Raw genomic sequence first — 20,511 nt, 5'->3', positions numbered from 1 at the left:
CAATAACGTTTTTATATCTGGTCTCACTGCATTAAGCTGAAGTGCAGTGGAATATGACCATTACTTATGATTCCATTGTTAGAAACCTATTTAAATTTCGTTTGTGCCCTTGTATAAATAATTCAAATTGTAAAACTGCATCATGAGGAACAAATTTAATATAGATATGAATAATAAGCTACAGCCTTCATTCATTCGCCTACTTTGCTATAGGTCGATTGGACATTTTTCAAATCGAATTTTCAGTTCGAACTATTTGTAAAAAACATTACTAGTTTCATTAATTTTATTTAGAAACATTTTTTTAATCAAGGTGGCTAGTTTTTTACAGACAGCTGCACGGGGCATTTAATATCGATATCAGGCATAGCGTTCATTCTGATATTCGAGTCTATCGGCAAATTCGCCAGTTTTCCGCAAGGTGGCGACTAAACTGACAGACAAACGAGTGGCTATTTTTCTATACACGAAGGAGCAAGTGAAAATATATTAAGCAACGCAATGGCTGCTAGATTCATACAGAAAATTGTAAGAATATGTGTAAATGTAATTGAACACTGTTCTAGCATATTATTTCTCTGAACGAAACATGGCCTCGAAGTTTCCTCTTCGACCACCCCACCCACCCCCTTGTGCAACCACCCCTTGGGGCATTTAAGACCGACAATTGATTACGTTCTTGGTTATTGTCTACAAAAATAATGAAAATAAACTCATTTTGTTCTTCGTTCGGATGGCGTTTCAAAAACATCCACTCAATACAACCACAACACATTACGCAAAACATTTCCAGCTCAATCAATTGGGTCTTACGGCTGCGCGTGATCCGGCAGCAGTTTCAGCGTCAACGGTCTTTACTGAAACAACACTTAAAGCCAAGGTTCGTTTATACAAAAGTGAATCCGAGTCAGAATCAGTCCCATCTTCGCCCAAAACTCGAAAATGTCTTCATACAGTTTGGTTTATCTTGGCGAAATAAAAAAGAGCAAGATCCCCCTTTACATAACCAGCCAGCGTTCTATCTCTTGTTGCGTGGCCGAAACCTGCTGGTGGGGGGTGTTAACACAGTGGCGTAGATCGGGTTGCGATTGATGGGCACTTGGAAACGAAACTATCAGCACAATTTAGTTAGTACCCAAAAGGTTAATCATTTGTTCTCAACAATACACAATACACTGCTGCTCTCTAACCTCAACTTTACGTTGTCTGCAGCAGCAGGGCCAGGGTAGAGTACGACACGAAGATGAATAGCGAGTACCCACAGGGGACAGAGGCTGCAGCTGTCTTTGCATATCTTTCTTATGTAATCTATCTGTGCATATGTGTATGTTTATAGTATATTTAAATTTTTTTCTAAATTAATTAGAAACAGTTCAGTCTTTGTTATGACTACTAACGCCTCTTCAGAAGCTAACCAGTAGCTTCAAATTGCTTTTCCAAATGGACCAAATGTATGTGTGCATTAAAAACGTATTGTTGCTTGCAGGTCAACACAACTCCGTCTGCCAGTCGCGCCTACTCATCTGGATCTAAAAAGGTTACACTGATCCCCGGCGATGGCATTGGTCCTGAGATCTCCGCAGCCGTTCAAAAAATATTCGCTGCGGCGAGTGTGCCCATTGAATGGGAAGCCGTCGACGTCACCCCCGTGCGTGTAAGTATCACCTGTTTCTCATAAGACTATGCAACAAAATCCATATTTGTATACCCGATACTAAAAAGATTGTAGGTTTGTGGAAAAAGTGGATGTGTGTAACGCTTAGAAGGAAGCGTTTCCTACCCTATAAAATATATTTTCCCTCGATCAGCATTAATAGCCGAGTCTGTCTGTCCTTCCGTCTTGTTTTCTGCCTAGTTCTTAGAGAGTATAAGAGCTAGAGCAAGCAAATTTTGTATCCAGACTCGTGTGATATCGCACTACAAAGGACGAAAATTTGTGGCATACACAACTTTGCTTACTCGCGCTTACTCGTTTTCTGTCTCTCTCTCTTACACACTCTTCATAGTGCAATGTGTGCGCCCTCTGGCGGAGAGCAGCCATTCTGACTGAGTATCGGGTATAAATGTAGAGCCGCGGCCGTAGCTTCGACTCACAACGTTCCCCTTCGTGTAACTTTAATTAGCACGGAATTTTGGTAACGTAACGCCAGTAACGTACGTCAGATGCCTCCGCAGATTTAATAACTTGGAAAATGAACACTTCATACTTCGTATACCAGCACAAAAAATGTTTTATGCATATTGTCCTACCCAATTCGCAGAGTTGTGCTGTTTTGTGCCCCAAACTCAAAAACGTTTAAACACTGTCATGCGAATGCAACGTAACGCCAGAATGGAAATTCCCATATGCCAAAAAGTAGGCTTACCTTCAAAAAGAAAATTTTTAAATCGCTTAAATTATCTTCAATGATAACTATAATCGTAGTAATAAATTTGACAGTAATTAAACAGTCATGACGCTGTGAGCAGCGGCACACGTGCCCACTTGTTTCAGTGTGGTATTAAAGGAGTCCAAACACAAAATTTAGTTAGCTGATTAAATATTTTGTATAGAGACAGAAACATATGCAATATCGACTCAGATCATCATCCTTATCAAGAAAATACACACGTCTGTACATGTATAGTATGAGTGCTCATAGTATAAGTGAGTCCGAGGCACACAACGAGTTTACATGCCTGCAATTGTGGGTTGAGTTTCACAAGCCGCGGCTAACAACGTTCCCGCTTCCGCATACATAACATATACATACAAATACAAATGAAAATGCAGGCAAAAATAATGTACGAATTGGATTTAATTGATTGAAACAACCTCCTATTCTCCTTCATTACATTTGTGCCTCTGCCGGTTTTTATTCAAGCATTTGTTGGTTGCTAACGGTTACCTAGAACAAAAATATAGATGGATTATTTAGATAATACATAGATATATGTCCATTGTGGTGGCGCGCATTGTGGTTGCATGGGTATACAATATTTGTTGGTTGTTGTGTTTGATTTCTCGTTCTTCTTCAGTGGATTGATGCACAATGTTCCGAATGTCCGAACTGAATTATGGCCTTGTCGGTCCTGTTTCCGATTTGATATATAGCCTATAACCGTCCACTGAATTTTATGAGATGTCAAAATTTCAACTTAATCGCTGCAGTACTTTCCCAGTTCTTATATGAGCTACAAACCAACAGAGCAACATATATAGACAGACATATGCATTTATTTATATATATATATCCTCAGAACGAGGAGAAATAAACCTTATCAAAGCTGTGCAAAGGACAACCATATATTTATGTATTTAGCTGGGTTCCAGCGAAGTGCATCAGATGATTTGTCCCGTATTTATAGGGTGGCACCTCAGAGTAGGACAAGTTGTGCATTAACAGCATCAGCTGTCTTTAGAACGCAAATAAAACTCTGTTAAAAATTCTTAAATTGTTTAGAAAAGAATTAAAGCAAGCAGGAATGTATTCGTTGTGGAATTGGCGGCTGTGGAGGAGCACAATGTTCAGAGAAGCATAAATCGATTCTCCACCGTCGGTTCTCTAAGCGGTATTTGGGGGGACATCTTTTAGTCTGCACGAGTACATTCCGCTGCCATGTCTAGAGGCTTCACAGTACGTTGTGAAAGTGGCACTTTGTGGCCGTTGATTATTTTCTTATGTAAAATGCTCAATTTATATTGATTTTCGATCGGTGAAGAATGTTTAATATTTAATTTTATTTTTTTTAAACTGAAATAAAATGTTTTTGGTGGTTTTTCGTGCGGTTGCGATACCCAAAACGCTTCGATAGAGGCATGATTAAGGAACATTTCAATAAAAAAAAATATCAAGGGTAGTTTGGGGCTATTTTTGCGGCAAGTCAAGTCGAAGTTGAAAAATAGCCCAAAAATTGGATGGCTATCAAACAGATGGTTTTTTTCAGAACAGTCGACCCACCAGACCAGTTTTTTATTAATAATATAATATATATAATATACTCGAATTGATAACAAGAAATAAACCTAATAAAAGAGATCAAAAGCAGAATCATATGATACACATGCGAATAAAACTGGAATAATTTTTTGCTCGCTGAAAAAATAATCCTAAACTAAACCAATTTTCTTGCATTCCTGCATTCGTATAATTTTGAAAGTCACTCGGCTGCTATTTCGGCTGTTGGGTAGGAAGCTGAAAAATATTTTCCGACCTAATCTTATACCTACTAAAATACCTGTATAAAACAAAATCACATACAAATCTGTGGATTCTTTTATTGATTTTGAACAGGGACCAGATGGAAAATTCGGCATTCCACAAGCTGCCATCGATTCGGTGAACACGAACAAGATCGGCCTGAAGGGCCCTCTAATGACTCCCGTGGGAAAGGGTCATCGGTCACTCAACTTGGCCCTGCGCAAGGAGTTCAACCTCTATGCCAATGTGCGTCCCTGCCGCAGTCTGGAGGGCTATAAAACACTGTACGATGATGTGGACGTAGTAACTATCCGCGAAAACACCGAGGGCGAGTACTCGGGCATCGAGCACGAGATCGTCGATGGCGTCGTTCAGAGCATCAAGCTGATCACCGAGGAGGCCTCCAAGCGCGTAGCCGAGTATGCCTTCCAATATGCCAAGAACAACAATCGCAAGAAGGTAACCGTCGTGCACAAGGCAAACATTATGTAAGTAGAGCGTAGTACAGCGTCGGCACCGACTAAATTATCGACTTTTACTTTCAGGCGTATGTCTGACGGTTTGTTTCTGCGATGTGTCCGTGACATGTCCCAGAAATTCCCGGAAATCCAGTTCGAGGAGCGGTATTTGGACACCGTGTGCTTGAACATGGTCCAGAACCCTGGAAAATACGACGTACTGGTAAGCTGAGACCTTTTAGTACTATGTAAACGATGTATTTATGCTTTTATTAATGAGCGTTCGCTTCCAGGTCATGCCCAATCTGTACGGTGATATTCTATCCGATATGTGCGCCGGTCTTGTTGGCGGTCTCGGCCTGACGCCCTCTGGCAACATGGGCCTGAATGGTGCGCTCTTTGAGTCTGTGCACGGCACCGCTCCCGACATTGCCGGCAAGGATCTGGCCAACCCCACTGCCCTGCTCCTTTCGGCGGTCATGATGCTGCGCCACATGGAGCTCAACTCCTACGCCGATAAGATCGAGCGCGCTGCTTTTGAAACCATCAAGGAGAGTAAATACTTGACCGGAGATCTCGGCGGTCGCGCCAAGTGCTCCGAGTTCACAAATGAGATCTGCGCTAAGCTGTAGATTTCGCCCCGCAAAACCTGCCTCAACAAAATCAGTAACGAAAACAGAAAGGTCGCCCCAGAAAAGTGCAGGTGGACGTAGATGGACTCAGTATGAAAAACAGCTATTAAACACTCATAACTTCGCCGCAGGTTTTTTATTTTAAACTTTCTCAAATTCTGCCAAACTTTGCTTTCCCCAACCACCAAACAAAACCAATGAAAAAGAAAGAAAAGCTACCTAAAGTATTTTATGTTCGAATACTTATGTATATTATTTAATTTGTTCAGCCCACGCGTTGCACGCGTTCAGATTCGCTAGTTTGCCCCAATTTTTTTGCGTTACGTAGTTTATTTGTGTCGACGTTCAACCGGCAACACGAGCTCCATTGTTTATATAATTAATATGCAACAAGTTATCTGTAATTATTTATTGAAAATTGATTTGTTAAGCCTTTTGTGTTAAGTTAAACCTTCCATAACAGCATTCAGCAATGTTCACCACAGAGTAAAAGGCAGACTTTTCGTGGAGTTTAATGGAAAGTGTAGAGCAAGACAAGTTTAAAGTTGAGTGAAAACGGTTACAATAATTTGATCAGTAACACAAAATACACACAAAAAGTGAAAGCTAGACAAAACAACAGAAAAACACAAGCTATTGAATTAAGCAATTGTTATTGATAATAAAGCTAAATGTAATGAAAAAGCATCAGGCTATTGTTAAAAATCAATCAAATAAACCAAATTAAAACCCATTACCTGGAGCCACTACTTAAGCGGTTCCTTGGAAGACTATAATTACTCAGTAGACCAATCCCACAAGTTTACATTTTACTTTGGGACTATTTTGTACGCACTCGGGGGCATTGTCTATCGTGGAGGCTCGATCCAAATGGGGGGAGCAGTTGGAAGCAGAGGCGTGTCAGAGTCAGCTCAGACTTCAACTCGACTTTGGTTTATCTAAGCGTTCATTTATAACTTCAGGTGGAACAAGCTTCATTGAAGGTTGCTTGAAAAGTACCGAGCAGGTTGAAGACACCAAGAACCATCATATGATCTTTATCTGATAGCGAGGCAGAAACAGTTTTTAAAGCGGACAGTTGCTGCCCTTCAATTGAAATATCATAAGAAGGTGCAATGTACGCCACAAAATGTCTACAATATCTTACTCAAAAAGAAAGGGGAGATGGATGAGCAGATTCCATACCAGAGGCCCTGCCAGAGACAGCAGGAACTTAACCAGCTCCTGCATAGATCAGGGCTTATGTTAAGAAACTGGTGCATAAACAACTTTCATGTACTACAAGGTGTTCCGAAGGAAGAAATTATTTCAAACGTACAACTGTAGGATACCGCTTATGAGGACTGCAGCATTTAGACCCTGGGAATCACTTGGATGCCTAAATCGGACAATCAGAAATTGCCACCAAGGATATATGTAAAATCCAGAAGAGATGTCGTATCCGAAAGGAAGGATTTGACTATGAAGAAACGCTTCCAGTCCGTCTTCAGGAGGAATAGAAAAGGTACAGGGAGGAGCTATAAATCGTAAACGCCATACAAGTCCCACGTCATTTTTTCCAAGGACAAATTGCGATATCGTCAGAAATGTAGCTGGAGCTGCCGTATATATCCTAGCACTACATAAGGACAAAAGAGAAACGATTCAGTTGCTATATGCCAAATCAAATTTGGTATGAACATATTTGCTGGTGTTTTAAGTTTATATTTATACAATTGGAAATTAATTTTTGTATATTTTAATATATACAATAAATTTATTTCTAATATCATTTTACCCCACTCATATAAACCGAAACGACAAAAAATTTCGAGTTCCTCTGACAGATTGAATAACGAGATGCACACTGAGCCCATTCCGGAGGAGGAACGGTGGGAGTTTTTGACAGATGTAAAACCCCGATTCACACTAGCACCATCCACCATCGATCATCCGTCAAAAGCAGCTGAAGAATATAAAATAGCAATCTTTTGGTCTAAATTGTGAAATTTTAAGAGTTTTAAATTAGTTAATTGAGCTTTTTTATGTACCATAAACGTTACTCTGTGGATTCCCTTCAAAATTGCAGCAGCTCTGCTTAGAAATTGATTTGGCCTGGGCTGCTCGAAATTTGTTAGAGTATCCCTCGCTTTGTTTCTTGGTGCTCGTCCTGTAATTTCTGGACTTGAAGCTTTTCCCGAAAAATCTCCAGAAGTTTTTTAAGTTTGATCCGCTTTAGCAATTTAGGTCTGTAGCTAAGGCTTACCTTTCATCCGATAAATACAAAATGGCTGCACTACTCCGCAGATATCGCCTACTCCTTAATTCGTGAATTTTTCGCCTTCTTTTGGGATCGTGTTCTGCAATAGCGAAACCCAAAGGCATATTTAACAAAAAAATATATCAATTGATTGCCGAAAGAAAACAGCTCTTTTCATGTTTTCAAACAATTTGGAAACGGAACACTTTCGATGGCAAAGTGCAACGAAAACCGGAGCACACAAATTTCAATTCGTACTAATTTTTCCATCCCAAAGATACCAAAGACCTTACCCGAAAAGCTGTTTTTTGTAAGTAAATCGGTCTTGAAAAAGTTGGCATTAAAAATTGAATTTTGGAAGCTTGCTAAAACGAGACTGCTGTTTGATTTGCAGACGAATCTCGAGAGTATAAATTGCCTGTATAGGATTTTTTAATATTATTTCTTCTTAGGAAGAGTTCCTTATGGGCTACATGTGGAGGTGCAAAAGATGCATCAAAAACTATACAAATAATAGCTCTATAGGATACAATTTAACAAAACCCGAAGCTTTTTAAATTTGAACGTAAACCAACATCAGAATAAACATTATAAACAAAACTAGAGTCCTGGACCATCAATGTGAAGAATCATGCCCAAGCAATGCAACATAGATCTAGATTCTCTGCATTTGTTGCTTGAAAATGACCGGAGACGAAGAATAGCCTATAAGAGCATTGAAGTACCAGTACCAGTAACAAAAATTTAAATTGAATTTTTTTCTGACGCAATATCCTGGTATTGTATAGTCGTTGCCTCTGCTCAGTCAGTATATGTGTATGTGAGCTTATGATTTACTAGACCTGTACCCCTTTTTCCGTCCATCCATTAGAGCTTGTCGTAGCACCCTGTTGGATAGGCGTTCCCAGTATGGATCTACAGTGGGTGTTTGGATTATGCTGGCTTTATTTAGTTCGTTGCCTGGTCAAAGCAATATGCTTCGCGGTATTTAGTTTACACATTCATTTTTCTTTGACAATCGACGTATGCGACGTAATATATAAAATATAAATTTCGCTTGGAGTTCAGTTGTGTATATGTCTATCTTCTAAATATTATCTTATATGCTCTATGTGCTGTTTGCTTGTTGCATGTGGGTGCTCGGATCGGAGCATCATAATCCTACTACGCAATCGCTGCTTCTTCTTTCGCATACTGCTGCTTCTTCTGCGACAAAGTGTCCATTACGTAACTTACTTGCTAGCGTATTATTATTATTTTGCTGCACATACAATGTAGTTTGCAATGTAAATGGGGAAACGTTGTTAAGGCGAAAACCTTAGGTTAGGGAACTATTCCATGCGTGCTCATGCAGATACATCGAGATTGTATGTGCTGTGCCACATCACAATTTGATCGCTTCTTTATGTTGAATTAAACTAGCAAAAGGTTACAAAATTAGTGTATCTCCCTCTTTTACGCTCAACATAAAATGCTTCCGTTACATCTACTAAGGCTACAAGAAACGCTTATGTGTATGAAAAAAAACAAAAACAAATTGCGGGGTGAAAAAAAAACGATTTCTTCGCGACATACATATCGCCCTACTGAAAGGGGGCGAATCGCATTAATTCTGGGATGGGGGCTGTCACGCGGGGAGCTATAGCCGGATTCGTGACGGTGATTGGGAGCTCCAGCGAGGTGGGTATGCCATTGTTGCTTGTGACGCCGATGACGGCCAAACTGTCCTCCAGGTTAACCTCGCCGAGGGGTGAGACGCAGCTCAGCTGCACAGCGCTCGGATTCTCCAGCGTGGACATAATAGGCGTCTGGTTGAGGAGCGCATTCGTTTCGTTGGTGCGAGCCGTGATGGGTGGCGTGAGGTGGGCAGGCGCTGGCGGCAGCACGTGTGAGACGAACACGACGCCCTCGGGTCCGTCGTCGCCAACGTCCATGAGGCCAGCGGCGGAGGAGCGTGTCTCTATGTGTAGCAAAGCCACACTAGCGTTGGCTGCGTTGACATAATCGATCTCGTTGACCACTTGGCTGTCCGCCAGTGCTTCGGCCAGCAGGTCCGTGGCGGGGACTGTCATGGCCGCTGTTCCACCGACTTCCTCCTCGTCTAAGGTCATGTCTTCCACGTTGACCAGCTGCAAGTCGCGCTCCTGCAGATACGCCTGGGCTGCTTGGAGTATATCGCGGGCGTGCAGCACGGCCCTGCCACCGCTGGCATCAGTCTCAGTAACATTCAGCTCGATGCAAGAGTCCGGCTGTTCCGCAATGCTGAAAAGCACCGAAGGGTCCAGTTCCAGGCGATGGCCGTTGACATTTAGATGCAGTACGTTGGGCTCCAGCTGGTCCTCGTGCAGCGACAGCTCCTCGTCCACATTGAGGGCCCCACCAAAGCTGGCCACTTGGCTTAGGGGCGTCATGATGCCCAGTATTTCCACCTGCTTGTTATCGTTGGTGGTCTCTTCCGAGTGACTATTAACGATTTGCGCCGACGACTCCATCGAGACCTGCTGCTCCAGGGAGTCGAACGGCTCGTCGCTGTTCTGCTCAAAGTCCACGCTCATCTCCATCTCCATGTCCGCCGGCTCCACTACCTGAGCCACAGCCTGGCCACCGCGGAAGTCAATGTCCGCAAAGACAGCCGACATCGGATGTCCGTCTGCAAGTCGCGGTGGCTCACGCAACGCCTCTCGCGGCACCGGCACCAGGTGGTTCTTCTCGCTGTCCAGGTACAGCGCCACGTTGTTCAACGGCATGAAGTTGTTGTTGGCCAGCGAGCACAGCATAAATGTGTGATTGTAGCCCGGTATGGGAGTAGTCATCACAGCGCAGATGCGTCCAGAGGACAACTGGGGCGGCTGCAAAGAGCAACAATAACATTTATCAAGCATTGACTGATATTTAGATGCACTAAAGACTATAGTCGACGTTCCGACTACCCAAAAAATGCGCACGTTACAACTCGTTAAAGGAAACCAAATAAAGAGCTTGCACTTTAAGCTGTGAGCCACCGTACCAGCTTGAAACCTATATATTCTTCACTCCTATATATAATCACAAAATTTGAGATATAAGCACTTGTTTCAGCGCAGTCTACAGCAGCCTACGGTCGCTCTGGATTTTATAGTCTCTGAGACTCTCTCTCTCTAGGCGTTGAACAAGGCGCACAAGAGGTAATGGCTATAGAGACTTGGATACTGAGGCTGATCGTGGATATATCCAGTGCCGGACTTGAGTGCCAAGTGTGCAATAATTTTAGAAAAATTGAAAATCCATCTTAATTCATTCCATCTCTATTCATCTCTTCATCCATCTCTATCCATCTTTATTTATTTCCATCTTTCTTATTACCACCTGCAATGTGTACGATTGTCCTTGGAAATGTCTGTATTCAAAATACTTTGCAACGACAATTAGAGCTCTCATACATCGACCCACCCAACAGATTTTTTGAGCACCCAAACCTTCGAGTAAAGGCTTCTTTGTAGACTTTATGTCTTCCTTGAAGACAGCAAAAAGAAAGAGTCTTCATTGTTTTTCGACGCCCAAAAGAGGCTAATAAAGTCTTCTGTTAGAGACTGTACCACCTTCTGCGTCCCAAAAGTATTGCCAAAACAGGCTAAAAAGTTTCTTAATGTGTATTTTGTAGCCACCAAAGCTCGAATTTTCTTTGTTTTTCCTCGTAACCCTATCCAAGGGAGGGTCCTGCAGATTGTCTGGAGTTCTGGTGTTCGACGGCGTCTTCAAAAGAGTTGAGAGGAGAGCCGCTTATGCGGATGTCAGGAGATTACAGGCGTATATCCATCGACCCTCAGCTCCGTACGGGAGCCTGACACTGGGGGGACACTTACGTTGTCTGGACTCTCCTCTTGCTCCTTCGGATCGCACGACGTCTCGACGGGGTCGCTCCCCACATTACGCGAGCGTCGGCGCTGGCGCCGCTGCCCAAGCTGCAGCAGCGGCGTGGGCAACGAGCTGGAGCGACGGCGCTGCGAGGCGTCACGGAGGTGTTCCAGCTGCTGGTGGGCTTTGGCCACATCGTCGTCGCACAAGATCTGGGCAAAGCTCAGGGCCGTGCCCTTGGACGTGGTGGTGGTGGTGGTGGTAACTGATGCATCGGCACGGGAATGGCTGCTGGGGCGCCGGGCGAGGAGCGACAGCTCCGATGGCACCACCAGCTCTCCTGAGGCGAGCTGGCGCTGAGGCTCTAGTATCGAGTTCACCGACTCTATAAGGCTCATATCGATTTGAGAGTCCAGCGCGGATGGCTTCTCCACATCGGACTCCTCCGCCTCCACATCTGAGGGCGATGGCTCCTGTTCTGCTTGACTAGTTTCGTCTTCCTCGGGCGTTCCTGCTTCCACGTCCGGAGACACTGACTTCAGTGGCTGGTCCTCATCTGTATCTAGAGACGAGTCCCCAGTGGATTGTACTACCTGGCTCCAGCGCTCCCGCGCCCTTCGGCACTTTTCAACACTCCGTCCGCTAACCAGATCAGCCTCGTATTGGCGCAGCAGTTCTTGCTCTCTCTTCTTCAGAAGCAGCTCCCGCTTTTGGGGCACAAAGGACACTGGCTCTCGCGACTCTAGTACAGTTGCGGCCGCCAATTTTGTCTCTTGCTCAGACGCTGACGCTGGCTCTGGCTCCGGCTCCGGCTCCGACTCTTGACCTGGCTCAGAGTCTATCTCCTGGTTCGGTTCTAGCTCTGGTTCAGACTCCAGTTCCTGCTCTGGTTCAGACTCAAGCTCCTGCTCAGATTCGAGCTCTTGCTCTGGGCCAGGCTCTTGCGGTTCCTCCCCGTGGTCTTCGTCCAGCACCTGCTCGCAAATATTGACGCCATTGGCCGCCAGTTGTCGATTGGCTTCATGAGGTACGCTTTGTTCTTCGACTTCCGAATCCTGCTCATCTGTGTCGCCCGACTGTTCCTCCTCGACGGCCGCTTCCTCGTGGTTTGTCTTTTGAAGCCGGCTGTCGTTGCTGTCCGAAGAATGTAGGCTGCCGAAGGGAAGGCGATCGTAGAGGTTCGGCAGGCGTATGTCCTCAAGGATTAGCACACCGCCGCGCTGCACAGGCTGTGTGGCATCCACAATGGCTGCATTAATGAGGCCTGCCCCCGACGCAGTTCGCTGCAGCTCCCGTGCCTCCTCCGCCGAGATCACGGCTATGTTGGAGGCAATCGAGCAGCTCGTGCTGGAGCTGAGCAGCGGCGATGCAATTCCACTCGTGTTCGATATGGAGCTGCAGTTGGAGATGTTATTGCTGTTCCGGCTACAAATGTTGGTAAGTTCCTCGACCGTTGCTTCGGGCTTGAGCTTGAACCGAGCCTTGGAGCGCCGCTGCTGTCTGCGGGATGGATCCGTCCTGGGCTTGCTGCGATGACGTTTGCCGCTGCTGCTTTCTCCGCTACTGTTGCTATTGCTGTTGCTGTTGCTACTGCTGCTGCTGCTGCTGCCGCTGCTGCTGCTGCTGTCGCTCGTGCTGCTGGTGTACCCGCTATTGAGGGGCTGGGGAGAGGCTCCTCCCCCATTGTCCAGGTGAAGAGAGGCGGCGCCGTTGCTGCCGGCACCCTCGGCTTCGTCGGCTTCCTCGGCTTCGTCGGCTTCCTCGTCGCTAGCCAGTGCGGACTCCGACGTTGGAGGGCTTTCGTCCTTCGGCGCTGCCTGTATTGATTTGTTGCGCGACTTAAAAATGCGCTTCTGGCGCTCCTTAATGGGCAAGCTCAGCTGATCGGCCTCGAGCTCTGCTTCATCTGGCTCGGGCTCAGCGTAGCGAGGCACAGTTTCCTGATCGGCGATCGTTTTGGCAGCTCGACTGGCCTGAACAGCTGCTGCGTCTGCTGCTGCGGCTGCAGTGGCGGCTGCGGCTGTCATTTGTAGCCCATCGTCGAAGCCCTTGAAAAATTCGTCATTGGAAGCAGTGACTTTGGATCTGGCTCGTGCGGTCGCCGCTTGTCCCGGCTGGGGAAGCTTTACGGCTTCCTTGGCGAGGATGGGCGACACGAGACCTTCTTCCATGTCCCCAGTGCCCTTGATATTGGCCTCTTGGCGGTTGGTGTGACGTCTGTAGCTTAACCTATTTGCTCCATCCTGCTGCTGCAGGTCCTCCTCCTCTGAGAAGTCGAAGCAGGACGAGGAAGTGTTGTGGGCCTTGGATTTGTCATTGCCATTGCTTCTGTCGCGCGTCGAAACCTCATCCTCAATAAAAACGACGCTCTCGTTGGAGCTGGCATCGCTGTCCTGAATGATGATCGGTTCGTCGCCCGTCTCCAGCCTTCTGTCCACGTGGAACTCCTGCAGCACCACGTCCCGACGGTCCTTCTTTGGTATGTTGCGTATGCGCTTCTTGGAGGCGACACCCCTGTTCTGTTCCACGTCCTTCTCCCGGTTCTGGGCTTTTTCCATAGTTGCTTTGGGATCGATTGAGCCACCCAAGGGCTCCTCGCACTCGTCGTCGCACCACTCGGCCATCAGACTCATCTGAAGCTTCAAGTAGGCCGCAGCGGGGTCTGTGCAGTGCGGCTGCGAATAGTTTACATTTGGTGTCTGCGCTTTTCCTGTTGTTGTTGCGGTTGCGGTTGCTGTTGCCGGTCCTTGGGCCGAGTCCTTGGGGAGAACTTCATTCTGCGGCAGCAATAAGTGTGCTTCAGGTGTGTTTCCGGAGCTGCTGGCAACGTTTTCGGAGCTCGTTGCTTCGCCGACTGCTGGAGCAGCGTCCGAAAATTCGATCTTCGAGACTGCCTTCTTGCGGCGCTTCGCTTTCGGGGCACTGCGCTCAGGCGAGATGGGATCTCGCACTTGGACTGGAACGGTTGTTGTCAGCAGCGACTTCCTCGAGTGGCTGGCCCGCTTGGACACGGCCAAGGCCTGCTCGGTGATGGTCGCCGCCAAGGTGCGGCGTCTTTCAACAGCCAGGCCGCGGGCGCCACTGCGCCGCGGAACCACTTGCGGCGGTGGCAAAGCTGGCGTTGGCGGCGATGGCGGCTGCCCATCGGCTAGAGAAAAGTCCTGCTGGCGACGGGTCATGGAGCGCGTGAGGCGGCGCTGCCTGGCCGGTGTCTGATCAGGGGCGGGCATCGTGGCGCGGAACCTGTTCATGCGCTGATTGCGGGGGTTCCGACGGTTCTGGCAGCTTTCACGGCGGGGCGAGGACGTCCTGGAGTTGCTGTTGTTATTGACTATGGGTTGCACCACACGCTCGATGCTCTCCATCGTGATCTGGGCTATAGAGGCCACTCTCCGCTGGGCCTCATCGCCCAGCGAGGCGTCCACCATAATCGAGACGTGGCGCGAGTGGACACGGAAGTGGTTGCTGCTCTCCCGGCGGCGCCTTCCGAAATGTGTGGGAGAATCGAGCTCATGTGTGGTGTTGACGCGTCTGGCCGATCGCGTCTGCCTGCTGGGGCTCTGACTAGGGCTGGTGCTGGCGTCCTGGCTGCTGTTGCTGCTGGTGCTGTACTTGCTGGAGGACTCCAGGTGCCCGCGGCGGTGGATGAGCAGGACATTCATGCTGCTGGTGCGGAAACTGCACGTGCTGCACTCGTAGCTGGCCTCGGTGAAGCGCTCCGGGACCGGGTCGGCCGTGCGCGCAATGTCCATAATACGGAACGTGGACTCCTGCAAGGGAGGGGCGGGCATTAGCAGTTGCTATAGGAGGCGCCCAGCTTACTCACCTGCTTGGGCGTCGAGGACGGCCCGTTGGAGCTGCTTGTGCTGCTGCTCTGGCTGCTGCTGTTGCTCGAGAGGAGCGCCTTGATCAGGCTGTCCGGTCGCGCAACGGTGTGCGCACTCAGCCGTTGCTGATGGTTACGGGACTCTGCCAGCGCGACATCGTCATTGAACTTGACCCGCATTTCCGTGCTCATAGCTTCGGCTTTTCCTGCAATGGAATGGCGAGAGAGTTAAGCGAGAATGGCAGTGATACACGAATTTAGGGATAGTTTGGGGATATATTTGTTTTGTTTCCGACCCCATCAAGTGTATGCATCAACAGCCGAGGGCATCTTCCTGAGCGCCTAGATCTCAGAGACTGTAAGAGATAGAGCAACCAGACTCCTGTGATATCTCACTGTTGCAACCGATCGTTTGCGGCCTGTATAGAGGCGTCAAGAACGGACAAGAGGCACTTGGTCTCCTTTAGGAGCTGGAGGCGAAAGAAGGGCCGCCGATGGCTTTAAGGTGAAGTGAAAGCCAGGCGATGGCCAAGACGTTCGCACAGCGGCCTTCGTGTCCGATGAGATTACCCTCCTCAGGGGTCTCATGCCTCTCTCTGACTCTCTTGCACCAGGAGTGTCTCCATCATTGAAAGGCGGCATGCGCTAGCCCGGAAGCAGGTCTGGGGACGCAAGACGTATCTGCATTCTTGCAAAAAGTGAGTTAGGAAAGGAAGGTTCCTTTGGTCTCAAATTTCAGCGATGAGGACCACACACCAGTGATCCTTGAGGGCCAGGAGAGCTCTGCACTGCGAGGCCAAGGCCGTTGGCCCAATTATGTATGTGGCGCGAAGCCAACACACACCACTGGCAGTGGAAAAGACCCTAAACCGGGGACCTGGACCCCACACTTGCCTCTCTCTCGAGATACAGAGGTGCTTAGATTCCTGGAGGGTCCACAGGTACGTGGCAACTGTATTCTCCTACTCCCCACCTTCTCTCCTGGGTCCCGCCTGATCCTGCGCGAAGCCTAGAAGCGCGTGAATTTTCTTTGAGGCCGCTACAAACTCTTTCCAAATACTAGTTTACCCCTCCGTAAGTGTTTGAGAAGCCCACTGCACTATTTGTAGGACTACTTACGGATGCCGCGTTGGATAAACTCCTCCTTTTTGGAGCATTCAAAGGGATGAATCAGTTTGTTTGATGCGACTTGCTCGCTGAAAACAGAAAGCAGAAAGCAGAAAATAGAATACAGGAACCCAGTCAGAAGTGCAATCGGGGGTTGGGACTTACTATGTTTTCTCGTTGAAGAAGGCAACAACTGCAAATGGGGGCCGGCTGGCATTCACGAATCTAAAGTTCTGGGACAAGGTGACTTCGCCGGGCCACCAGATCTCTGTGTTGTGTATTTTCACCCACACCACATCGCCCTCGCTGTACGGCGGCTCTTTGGGCTCCTGGTTTCGAGAACGTGACATTTTTCAGATGATGCCGGACTCTGTGAATACTTTCAAAGTGGTTCCTGATTGCAGGAGAGGAGGGCGTCCGTCGCCCTGCTGCCCCTTTCGTCTGTGCAGTCGTCTAGTGGTAGCTCGATGTCCTCTCGGCACGCTCGAGCACATCCGAAGACACTTGGTGGCACCTGAAATGTAGAACAACAACAAAATGAGCAGGAATTCTTTAGATTTTGACTGCCTCAAAAAAAAAAACATAAATAAATAATAATCGCTTAATGTAGCGCTGTATCGCTGTAGCACGAATGAGCTGTGAATACTTCAAAGATGCAATAATTGGAAAAGTATGAGCTCTCTCAGAGGAGCCAATTCACGGTGCCCAAGTCATTTGATTGGACATTGGAGGGAGAGAAAGCGAAAGACAAAGAGAGAACGAGAGAGAGCCTCTGGAGAACGTGCGCCTGGAAGCCACCGCAATGCTCCGATCTGATCCAAACTCCTCCAACGATTACACAATGTATTCGTATATATCCACTCGGATTCTGCGTGTTCCGGTTTCTCGTAACCTCAAAATTGTGGTCTCCAGCCCTTTGCGGCTCTTCAGTGCCATGCGCAAGTATTATTCTTATTATAATAATATTATTAGCTATGGGGCAAGCCAACCCCCGTCTCTCTTGCTTCAGAAACAACAAAAATACCCTCGATGAACCGCGATTTATCAAGAATTAATGTGCAGAACATTTTTGGGGATCATTTTTGCTTTTGAATAAAATATCGGGCGACGTCCACGACCCAATTATAATTGTTTCATTTGTAAAACTCAGAAAAAACAACAATTTTTTTAAAATTTTAAAAATAAAAACAGAAATAAAACATAAATACAAAAAAAAAATATTTAAAAAAAATACATTTAAAAAAAATACATTTAAAAAATATACATTAAAAAATATATAAATAATAATATAAAAAAAAATATAACAAATATATTAAAAAAAAAATACACACGTCGGCATAAGTATTTTGACAAAAATTATGCACTGCATATTTGGTTGTAACTTTTTATTTTTCTTAAGTAGAAAGTATATTTATTTATCGTAGATAGGTATTATATTAAGCTTATAAAAATATGTACAAAAAGTATGATAAGTGCGTTTATTCTGAAATGAAAATTAATTATTCGTAAACAGACGGTGGCATAAGTATTTTGACATTTTATAAAATGTGAAAAAAAAACAAAAACGAATGGAACGAAGTAACTTTTCATAATGAATCAGTAAAATATATACCCTCCCTTTGCCTCTATCACCTTTTGCAGACGTCTTGGAACTGATTCCACTAAGCTGTGGATATAAGACAATGGAATTTCTCTCCAGAGTGATTTCACCTCTGAGATTGTATCCTCACGGTTCCTTGTCAAATTTGGAGTCCGGTTTCTTTTTATATAAGACCAGAGATTCTCGATAATGTGTAAGTCTGGGCTCTGGGCCGGCTAGTCCAAAGTATTAACCCCAATGTCCTTCAAGAATTGGGTAACGACTTTAGCTTTATGGCACGGGGCGTTGTCCTGTTGGAATGTAAAGGACTCCCCAATCAAATTATCTCCAGAGGGGAAAGCGTGATGGTTTAGCACTTCCAAATATTTCTCTTTATTCCTGCTGCCATCTACAGGAACTAAATTTCCCAAGCCATTGTAGGCGACGCATCCCCAAAACATTACGGTCCCACCTCCATGGCTCGCTCTTTCACATATGGGTGCTACTTTTTTGCGACGTTATTTTAGGTTTCTTACGAAAACTTTTTTTTTTTGAGCCATGAAACTGAAAAGCACTTGCATCGCTCCATAAAAAATTTTTCCAAAATTAAAATTATTTGCCGATCAATTTTTTGGCAAATTCAAGGCGCTTTGACTTATTGCGCTGTGTTATTTGCAGTATAGCTCTAGTAATATATGTTCCAAAATCAGTTTCCTTAAGACGTCTACGTATTGTCCGTTCGCTGACATCAAAATTTCCTGTTCCCTTCAAGTCATTGGCAACCGATCGAGGAGTTTTTAAGACATCCTGCTTAAATTGCCGCAAACTAAAAGTGTCTACCTTGGCAGTTGTCTTTCGTGGTCTGCCACAACGTGTAGCGTTTTTTGCAGTGTTGGTTTTTTTAAATTTGTTTTTTTATAGCAGTTTGTCTGACGTGAAATATACTATAATCTACTGATATTTTGCACTGAAATAAAAGAGTTGAACTTCACTATTATTTCATTTTTAAGAGATTCACTGAATTCCTTTCGGTTACTCATATTTCACAAATTATTAAACGAAAAAAATTTTTATCAGCATTTACAATCTCTAAACTGAGATAATCCGTAATAATGGTTTCGCTTTCTATCAACAGCAGATTAATGCAAATTAATTGAATTTCTGAGAAAATACTTTTGTCCAGCCAAGATCAGATTACGAATGAGAATAAGAAGCATATTAACAAAACGCAAAATGCAACTACGAAGATAATTTGCAATATACTTTATGCATTCATGTAGTTAGCGGTAAATCAGATAAGAGAGCTGTAACACGTAGCAATTCGTCAAAATTCAACGCTAAACGTTGCGTAGAGCTTTGTCAAAATACTTATGCCGACGTGTGTATATTAAAAAATACATATACATATGTATAAAAAATATATATTAAAAAAAAAATTATATAAAAAATATAAAAAAAATTATAAAAAAATTTAAAAAAAATATATATAAAACAACTGCAACGAAAAAAAAACTTTAAACAGAAAAAATAGTTGTTTCTGAACAAATAAGCCTTGCATTTGAAAAAGAAGGTACAAAAAAAACCAGGTTAAAGTATTAAAAAAAAACTCAACCAAGAAAAAACAACTTATTCAACAAATTTAAAGTCTCAAATCTATATAAAAACAATTTTTTAAAGCGGAAATTTTGTTGCCTAGTGTGGTTGGTTTTGTTCAGTTCCGCCCCGCCAGAATGAATCCGATAGAAAGAAGAGACGAGAGGAAGATGAAAATCAAGCATTTAATCAGGATAGGACGTATAGGATATATTGTCTTGGAAAATAAAACAAATTTTAAGAGAAACTGCACTAAAAAGCATACCCCAGCCCATTCGCTTCGCAGCTTTGAGGGCGTGCAGCAAGTCACACGAGAGTTGCTCAATAAATCAGTGAAACACAGGTTTTTGGCTAAACAATCATTTTATTTTTCAACATAGTCTACTTTTAGCTCTAAACAGTTTTGTCCAACGTTTCTCCAATGTTTGTAGCCCCTCCAAAAAAATTTTGATCTGTCCTCCAAATAGTAATTTCTTTGGAGTCAAATCTCTTTTCGCCGAGCCATTTCTTCAGGTTTGGAAATAAGATATAGTAGTAAATCTCTCGGTAGTAAATCCGGAGAAAAGAGCGGCTGAGGGAGCCCAATTCATGGATTTTTGCCAGGTCTGTGGGCACCCATCTAGAGGGACCCATCTTTCTCATACCCAAGCGATCGTTCAACATAGAAACGACTGAGCCGGTGGTACCGCCCATGGCTTCCACAATCTCTCGCACTTTCCATCTCCGATCGTTAATTTTTTCAATTTTTTCGGGCCTGCAGGATGTTCGGCACCGTTTGTGCTTGTCCAGCTACAACGAAATTCAGTAAACCACTTTTTTACCATTGAAATGATCATTGATAAAGCAGCTTCATTAAATTTTGACAGGAGTTAACCGATAGATGCCAAGCCTGTTGTCAGAAGCAGGGATGCCCTTCCGGTTAAGAGGCGGCGAATTCAAAGAGTCACGGATCAAAAGCTATGGCCAGCTATTGCTAGAAAACTATTTTTCAATTGTTATGTTTATATTATTTAAATGCGAATTGTATGTTTTTATATTCCTCTAAAAATATAAAATATTTTT

The 20,511-nt window shown here is 45.0% G+C and overlaps 2 protein-coding genes across 5 annotated transcripts in view; one reads left to right on the top strand and one right to left on the bottom strand.

The window, feature by feature from the left end:
• The first annotated feature begins 409 nt into the window (after window positions 1–409).
• LOC108164700 (probable isocitrate dehydrogenase [NAD] subunit alpha, mitochondrial) lies at window positions 410–6,004 on the top strand. Of its 2 annotated transcripts, XM_017300571.2 has the most exons (6): window positions 410–528; window positions 794–880; window positions 1,487–1,654; window positions 4,275–4,669; window positions 4,727–4,862; window positions 4,933–6,004. In XM_017300571.2, exons 1-6 carry the CDS (start codon window positions 502–504, stop codon window positions 5,269–5,271), a joined length of 1,152 nt encoding a protein of 383 aa, XP_017156060.1. In that variant the 5' UTR covers window positions 410–501; the 3' UTR covers window positions 5,272–6,004. The 2 variants fall into 2 exon arrangements, with proteins under 2 accessions (XP_017156060.1, XP_017156061.1); XM_017300572.2 differs by lacking the exon at window positions 794–880 and having other exon boundaries at window positions 411–528.
• Window positions 6,005–8,437: 2,433 nt separating this feature from the next.
• LOC108156629 overlaps window positions 8,438–20,511 on the bottom strand; it is a 28,972-nt gene continuing 16,898 nt past the window's right edge. For all 3 annotated transcript variants that reach the window (XM_033390941.1, XM_017288212.2, XM_017288223.2), the window contains 5 exons: window positions 16,443–16,791; window positions 16,290–16,366; window positions 15,171–15,376; window positions 11,353–15,114; window positions 8,438–10,359 (listed from right to left, as the gene is read on the bottom strand). In XM_033390941.1, the coding sequence (XP_033246832.1) occupies window positions 9,094–10,359; window positions 11,353–15,114; window positions 15,171–15,376; window positions 16,290–16,366; window positions 16,443–16,627 (5,496 nt within the window). In that variant the 5' untranslated portion in view covers window positions 16,628–16,791 and the 3' untranslated portion in view covers window positions 8,438–9,093. The remainder of the gene's footprint in view (window positions 10,360–11,352; window positions 15,115–15,170; window positions 15,377–16,289; window positions 16,367–16,442; window positions 16,792–20,511) is intronic.

The sequence above is a fragment of the Drosophila miranda genome, chromosome XL (genome assembly GCF_003369915.1).
Source record: "Drosophila miranda strain MSH22 chromosome XL, D.miranda_PacBio2.1, whole genome shotgun sequence".
Lineage (NCBI taxonomy): Eukaryota > Metazoa > Arthropoda > Insecta > Diptera > Drosophilidae > Drosophila > Drosophila miranda.
The sequence above is the reverse complement of the archived record's forward strand: the minus strand, read 5'-3'. Positions and strand labels throughout refer to the sequence as shown.

Bases quoted from the DNA above. Each gene is read 5' to 3' on its own strand.
- LOC108164700 (XM_017300571.2), top strand. From the start codon at position 502: ATGGCTGCTAGATTCATACAGAAAATT. The intron at 529-793 runs GTAAGAATATGT...AAACATTTCCAG, and splicing joins CTAGATTCATACAGAAAATT to CTCAATCAATTGGGTCTTAC. The intron at 4,863-4,932 runs GTAAGCTGAGAC...GTTCGCTTCCAG, and splicing joins CTGGAAAATACGACGTACTG to GTCATGCCCAATCTGTACGG.